This window comes from Elephantulus edwardii, unplaced genomic scaffold, assembly GCF_000299155.1.
Source record: "Elephantulus edwardii isolate Elephantulus edwardi_28Jun2011 unplaced genomic scaffold, EleEdw1.0 scaffold00044, whole genome shotgun sequence".
Classification (NCBI taxonomy): Eukaryota; Metazoa; Chordata; class Mammalia; order Macroscelidea; family Macroscelididae; genus Elephantulus; species Elephantulus edwardii.
The window spans coordinates 9,616,947-9,625,199 of record NW_006399794.1 but is presented as its reverse complement, the minus strand read 5'-3'; the positions used below and the strand labels follow the sequence as shown (position 1 = coordinate 9,625,199).

The window sequence follows — 8,253 nt, the reverse complement described above, 5'->3', positions numbered from 1 at the left end:
GAAAGATGCCTGACTCCATGGCCATAAAACAATGAATGGCATATATCTGAGCAAAGCACTGAGGGAGGCTGATGGACTTGGCACCCAACCAGAAGATGGCCAGGATCTTGGGCATGATGGTGGTGGCCAGGCCAATGTCCACCACAGCAAGGGCACTAAGGAACTGGTACATGGGCTGGTGCAAGGTAGCCTCGTGGCCGATGGTGATCATGATGAGGAGATTGGCACCCAAAGCTAAGATGTAGAGCAGAGCCAGAGGCAGGGAGAGCCAGTGCTGCCAATCGTAAATGCCTGGGAAGCCCAACAGGAGGAATTCAGATACTTGAAACCCTGAGTTATTACTCCAACTCTGGGAGGTAGCCATATCTGGGTACATCTTAATTGTTTGTTCCTCTCTGTAAAAAAAAGGGGGGGGGGTGAAACAGGAAGGAAGTTTCAGTAAGCTGAGAATTAATTTACCTATAATAACTTAGTCCCTTTCAACATAATTGTTGTCTCTGGGAAAATTTGAGAGCAGAGCACCTGAGATGGCAAATATAGGTCCTCAAAGGACAATTGCAGAAGAGATAGAATCAGAAGGGAATGAGTTACTAAATGTAAAGTCGCTCAGTGGTGCTTTTTCTCCATGGGGCAATAAGGACATGGACATAATGCAGATACACAATCATTAAAGCACAATCTGATTTCTTAGGATGTACAGATTAAAGAGAGAGCTGACACGTTCTTCTGTGGAGGGCTGATAAGAATAAGTCAAAAGGACCATCATAATGACAGGGTGAGAAAAGTCATTGATCAATAGTTATTAATTATATAAAACAACAATATCTATGAATTAGTGTATAAAAATACATTTAAAATGCAGTTTCAGAATTTGGTGGATGGAGGTAGGGGGCAGGATAAAACCAAAACAATGTACATGAATGAAACACAGCATAAATAAATAATTGCATGCAAGTGAGTAAAACTCTTTTTTAAACAATCATCATAATAATTTTGTTTCCAGTAAGTTTTAGAGATTCTCACAAAAACTTTAAAAGGAAAGTTTTCCACGTTTGATAAATTGGAGGTACACAGAACTGAAGTGATTTGAAGTGCAAGTTGTAAACAAGGAAAGAGCTGAGGCTAAACATTCTGTATTCAACTGGCGAGCATTTTCTTTGCTAATGGCTTACAAAATAAAGTTCTTCTAAGGTTCTTTACTTTCTCAAGTATAGTTGAAAAAAATGTTTTTCAGATAATGAACTTTTAATATAGAAATAAGTAAGATGTCTTAGTTAAAGATAAGCTTCTTATAATTACTAATTTATTAGGATAGTCTCAAGAATATTTATTTTTAACTTACTAAACCTATTAAGATCAAGTCAATACTGACTGATAGTGCCTTCTATTGGGTTTCCAAAGAGGCAAATGGCAGGGGAGATCGCCTAGCTTTCTCTCATAGAACCTACGTTAAACTCGAACCACCAGGGAAGCTGGGTCTTTGGGTTAGCAGCACAACAACCTCCTGACTAAGTCACTGAAGCATCCTATGTGCTATATTTTTTCTTAAAGGAATTCTAACATGTACAATGCTTAACTACCTATCTATAATAGATATTTAGAGAGGTACATCTGGGGAAGAATCACTGGAAAAGCTCAATATCAGCTGTGAAAACTAGACTAAGTGCTGACTGTGGACCAGACTATCAGCTACTCATGTGCCAGTTCAAACTGAAGCTAAAAAATTAAAACAAATACATACAAACCAAAATATTACCTTCAGACTATCCCACCAGAATTTAAAAAGCATCTGAAGAACAGGTTTGAGGCCTTCAAAACTAATAAATGAAGATCAAGCTGAGCTATGGGATGATATCAAGCATGTCATCCATGAAAAAAGCAAAAGATGTACCAAGCTTGTCATCTAAGAAAAAACAAATGATCATTACAAAGACAGAGGAGGAAGAAAAGACCAAGATAGATGTCAGATAAGACTGACTAATTCACTAGAAGGCCAAGAAGCCAAAACAAAGAGAAGAAATGAGGACCCTAAAGAATAGAATAGAAGAATTTTAAAAGCAGCTTGGGAAGACAAAGTAAAGTATGTAATAAAATACTTGAGCTGCACGTAGTTGGAGCTGGAGTCAGAACTCACTCAGCATTTCTTAAGCTGAAGGAACTGAAGAACCAATTCAAGCCTCAAGTTGCAATACTTAAAGATGCTATGAGCAGAATATTGAATGATCAAGGAAGCATCACAAGATGGAAGAGCCAAACTGCAACCAAGCTTAGAAGCGCTAGTCCAAGGTATAAAAAGACTGCCAAGTAAAACCAGAAATGCACAATCTAAAGGGGATAAAATTGATGCATAGGGCTTTTTCAAGATTAAATCCCTGTGTGCATCAACACACATTTTTCCAACTAGCTGAAAATAAAACCTACAGATTAGGAACAAACATTTTAGTAATACCATCTCAGACTAGAGTCTTATAACAAAAGTTTACAGAATATTCCTGGGCCTCCGCAAAAAAAAAAAAAAGGATTGATAACCCAATTACAAAATGGACAAACAACATTGAAAGTATTTTCACAGAGGAAGATATTCAAATGGCAAACAGACACACGAAAAATGCTCCAAATCACTGCCAATAAGAGAGATGCAACTAGTAATGGTGGCAAGGTTTAACAGTGCAGCAAGTAATGAATGTTGGAAAGGATGTGGTGAGAAAGGAACTCTTTTTTTTATTACTGTAGTGTGTGTGTGTGTGTGTACCATCCAATTGGATCTGACTGGCCAGGAAGAGATTGCCCCTCCTTCTCCAGCAGTGCGTCTGGTGGAGAATTCTTTTGTGGTGGTATTGTCAATGATTTATTCACCACAAATATCTTTTATTTTAATTTAATTTGTTTTATTTTCTATTAGTTTATTTACAAAATTCAAATACAAATTTGAACAAATTCTTTCAATATCCCTTACCCCCCTACCTATCAAATTGTATAACCCAATGATCAATCCCCGTGTCCCCCTGAACATCTCCATCCCTCTGCTTCCAACCTCTCCCACCCCTCTTGAATCCTTATATTCATTCTACAATGTTTTTGTACAATATTTATCCTTGTGGGACTGAGTTAGTTCAGTCAGCATAATGCTTTTCAGTCCTCTCAAGTTAGGTAATAATTTAAAAAATCATTGCTCCTGAGTGCTGCATAGTATTCCATTGTGTGGATGTACCTACCATAATTTCTTAATCCATTCATTTTATGGTTGAACATTTGAGCTGTTTCCATTTTCTTGGGATGGTGAATAACAGTGGCATCTTGCAGTATTTGTCCTTTTGTGACTGAGATATTTCACTTATTATAATGCCTTTCAGGGTCACTCATTTTGTATAATAATACTTTAGTTCCTTGTTTTTCAGTGCTTTGTAGTATTCCTTTGTGTGAGTATACCACAGCTTCTCTATCCATTCATTTGTTGATGGGCACTTGGGTTGCTTGCTTCCGTCTCTTTGCTATTGTGAACAAAGCAGCAATAAAGATGAGTGTGTATATATCCGCTTGGGTGGCAGTTCTGGTTTCTTTAGGGTATATTCCTTAATAGTGGAATTGCTGGGCCAAATGGTATTTCTATTTCCAAGTTTTTGAGAAAGCATCATACTGCCTTCCAGAGTGGTTGTGCTATTTTACACTCCCACTAAGAGTGAAGAAGGGTTCCAATTTCTCCACAACCTGGCCAGCATTTGTTGTTTGCTGGTCTGTTGAACTTTGCTATTGTTACTGGGGTGAGATGATATCTCATAGGACAAATACTGCATAATGCCACTGTTATAAAACAGGGCTGACATGGGAGCTGGAGGGAAACTAAGAAAAGAGGGAATAAATAATGAACACTACATATGACCCAGGTATTCCACTACTTGGAATATACCTTGAGAATATAAGAACTGAGGCACAAACTGAGATTTGTACACCAATATTTATAGCAGTATTATTCACCATTGCAAGAACAGGGAAACAGCCCAATTGTCCAGCCACAAACAAATGGATTGAGAAATTATGGTACATTCACACATTCAGTTTTATAATATTTATAGTTTTGCAAGGAATTTATTTTATATACAGCACTATATTTCTCTTAATACTTTTTTCAGCTTTAAAGCTTCTATCAGGTATTAATTCTATCAAATTAATCTTAGAGTTCCTATGTTGGGTTCTAAAATAGTATAATTTGGGGAGGTCTTTGTTAGATATGTAAATTAGACTTGAGAGGGGAAAAGTTGACATTCTTAGACTAGTAAGCCTGTAGGTGTTACTACTTTCAGTAAAATCTAAAGGACTGAAAAAACTTTATAAAATTTGTATACTTCTGTACTGTTTTGCACTGGAGGTGTTTTTCGTGCATAAGATTGTTCTGTTTGTTTGTGTATTCCAAAGTATCTGCCATATGAAAACCCACTGAATTTACCTTCTGTAATGTTATTATTTGGTTTTGTGATTATTCACGTTGCTAAATTTTTACCACTTTTGAACAATTTAACTTGTGTTTCATGTTTTCCTAATAAACAGTCAACTCCTTTTGGTAAATATTGAATTCATTATTTTCTACAGTGCAATTGTATTTGTTTTGTTGTTTTGCCTTATCTATCATTCATGTCTTAAACTCTGGTCAATTTTTTAAAATTTCCCAATGATACTCTCTTAGACATTCTTGGTAGATCAAATGTTGCTAATAACCCCCAATAATATTTCACTTCCTTACAAGTACTACTTTCTCTAAATTGTTTTATGACTAGTTGAAATGGGTAAAAAAATCATTATTTAGATAACTGTGATTGCATAAATGTTCAACTTCTTGGAAAACTCAAGTAGAATTCACAACAATCATTTGTTTCAGAAAATGATGTTTGAAAATTTAAGGAGAGCAAAAGAGAGAAAGATCCTCAACAAGCTGGACTGACACAGTGAATGCAACAATAGACATGAGTACCACCACATACAGAGATTGTGAGGATGGCACAGTCTAAGATAAGGTTTTGATCTGTTATGCAGCAGGTAGTAGCTTTGAGTGGTAGTTAGTTGACTTGTTAGAGCCTTACAACATGTTTTAAAGTTGTATACCCTTTGTCAAATGTAATGAAGCTATCTGTTGGTTTTTAAAGACGTATTAGTCATTGATTGCTATGCCAATTAAATACATATTTATATTAAATTAATGTAATTTTCACCCTAATTTCCAAAAAATACTTATAGCTTTTGTTATTTTGCTTTCATTTTCTCTTAGTGTGTTTTATATTTGGTAGTTTATTAAACTGCCTGCTCCCAGTTCTCTTTTCATCTGTGTCTAATTGAATACAAATTATTCTTGGAGTTTCTTTTTATTTTGTGAATCTTGGTTTCAGAATTCATTATTCTAGACCCCTTAATTTATCATTTATTTTCTGAAGATTTACTAAGAGTTAGTTTATGATTTATTCTCTGGACATTTAGTAAGATTATACCATTGTGAAATGCATGGGTTTTGCTTGTTTTGTGCATGATTCTGTTTTGCTTTGCAATGTTTCATTTGCAAATTTTCTGTGCAGAAAATCTTTTTATATCAAGAGTGGCTACTTGACAACTCAGAGCTTACATCTTCTCTGGGTTTTGATCACAGACTTCAGTTCCTACAAACATAAAGGCCTTAAGAGACAGGAAGCATTGAATGTGGAGAATCAAAGAAAAAAAGCTAACTAAAGAAGCAAAACCCAAGATAAATTATTAAATTCAGAAATAAGGACAGAATTCTAGACCATACATTTCATCTATCCTCTCACCTCACAGGAGACACATCATTGGTTTACTTACTACTTCAGAAAGTGCAGGGAAGAGGTCCTCTAGCCAACTCTAACTTCTCTGTTTCTACTTTTCTCGACCAGCAACTTTTATTCCATTTTTGTTATTTAAGATTAATCCCAGACTTTCCTTGCCCTTACTAGAGTCTGAATTTGACTATAAATTAGATCCATTAGTTACCCTGGTCTTGTTTTGCTGCTTTCTATATCCTCACCCATCTGTTCCAAGAATCCTCCAAGGTCTCACAATATTTTACATTGCAGTGGGGCAAAGAATTTAATGCCCCCAGGACTTCTCTCCAGGTAATTTCTATCAACAGATTTATTGGGCCCTGATCCTAGTTCATCCCACTAGAGGAATATTTTTCATTCCAGGTTTCACAGGTTTAATTGATCCCTCTCAAATGAATAATGTTCATCATGAAAAGAAGATTCTGAGGTATATTCAAGATATATCTATCTCTGCTTTCCAGAGATTATTTCTATCTTGGAATTTCTGACAGCATCCTTTTGGTTTTTTTTAGGATTTAAATTTCTTTAGCTACTTCTCTAGGTTCAGCATCTGGCATTCTTTAATAAGCAGAAAATCTAGTGTTAGAGTTCCATGTAAACCATACACCCAAGCATAAAGACATAAAACAACAATTCTTATACTCTTTCAAGGATTCTTTAGGTCAAGAATATTAAAAAGACATGATGGATGTAAATTGTTTCTACTTTTGACAGGGGCTATAGTAATATTAATGTCTCATCTGCCACATGTCTGGTTCTGGGGTTGCCATGATGTCAAGGATGAACGCAGCAGAAACTATCCAGCAAAGCACCTATGCAGGTCTCTCCATGAAAGTTGGACTTCTCACAGCATGGCAGCTGAGCACTGATAGGCAGCTGCCTGGAAGAAGCACTCAGAGAGCAAACATACCAAAAGAAGCAAGCAGAGGCTGTATGGATGTTTCTGGCCTAAAATTTGGCAACATTCTATTGACTATAAGTGAATCACTGAAATCAGTCTAAAGTCAATGTCCTAAATGAGTAATACGCAATGTAGACACTAAGATTGGAAAGGTAGAGGCTCAGGGAAAGAAAGAAAACCCCCCAACAAGATGAATTGACACAGTGACTGTAACAATGGGCTCACGTGTATCAGAGATGATGAGGATGGTACAGGATAAGGCAAGGCTCAGATCCCTCATTCATAGGATCGGTGTGAGTTGTGGTCTACTGGACAGCACCTAATAACAACAATAGCCCTACAAGAGTGTGCAAGATGAGGGGTAGTCTTACAGTCATCTTTGTAACATACAATATGTCTGATGGGAAATGGAAGGGACATACCCTACCATGAATTTGAAATCAAAAGGAAGAAAAAGTGCATTTACTGTTATTGTCATTAAATACTGTTCTAATATCATTAGATATTGGTTCTGACTCATATTGACCCTGTGTATAGCAGAAACCCTACCGACTCCTGTCCTACCCCCATGAGCACTACTGTGCTTAATTCTATTGTTGCAATCACTGAATAAATACATTTCAAAAAATTTGTTAAGTATCATAGCAACCCTGTGCACAATAGAAATTGACAAAAATATATTGACCAATCAAGAATCATTCTCACCATCAATTCTAGGCTTAAATCCATTTGTGGACTTACAGTGTCAAGTAATCTTCTTGAGGATCTTCCATTTTTTTTCACTGATCACCTGCTTTATTACGCATCAAACAGTGATTAAGCCTCTTTTTTTTTAACTGAAAAGTCAGCAGTTGAACTCACCAGGAACTCTGAAGATGGAAGAAGAAGCAATCTGTTTCCCTAAGAGCGCAGAAGGATGAAGCCACATGAGAAGTTCCAGTCTGTCTATAGAGTAGAACACTGTAAGTCAGAATTAACTCAATACCATTTCTATTTCTGTTTAGATCACGATTCAAAGCACTTTTTTACTTTACTATCTCTTGATTGCCAAAACACAAGTATGATTTAGCTTGTCAAAATATTATCATTACTATTTTCTTGAAGAATTGAAGCATAGCGAGGTTTCATCAGACTATATAAACAGAATCATACTATGGGATTGAGGATTGAATACTATTATCCCCCTGTAAAAAGTATACTTAGCCTTCTTAGCCATTCATTAATTATGATGATAGTATTATGGTAAAAAAATGAAACTTTCTCTGCTCAGTTTTATTAGACTTGTATTAGTTTTTCTTATTATTACACATAAAAATAAATAAGCATTTAGTTAATGTCACATAACCAATATTGCTACAGACTACTTTATATTAATAATAACATTGCAAAGAGGGTCTTCCTAGGTTCGCAGTTAGATTATTTCCTTTGTGGACATACTGACAAAGAAGATTAATCAGAACTGGCTTTGACAAGCACTGTGGCATTTGGACAAGAACAAACTGGGAGGAGGGTAGAGAGAATAGTGCAACA

General features: G+C 36.0%; 1 protein-coding gene across 1 annotated transcript in view; it reads right to left on the bottom strand.

Moving 5' to 3' along the window:
- The window catches only part of LOC102862799 (olfactory receptor 56B4-like), a 10,295-nt gene extending 9,931 nt beyond the window's left edge, over window positions 1–364 (bottom strand). The window contains exon 1 of the mRNA XM_006885634.1: window positions 85–364. Within this exon, the coding sequence (XP_006885696.1) occupies window positions 85–364 (280 nt within the window). The remainder of the gene's footprint in view (window positions 1–84) is intronic.
- Window positions 365–8,253: the final 7,889 nt, after the last annotated feature.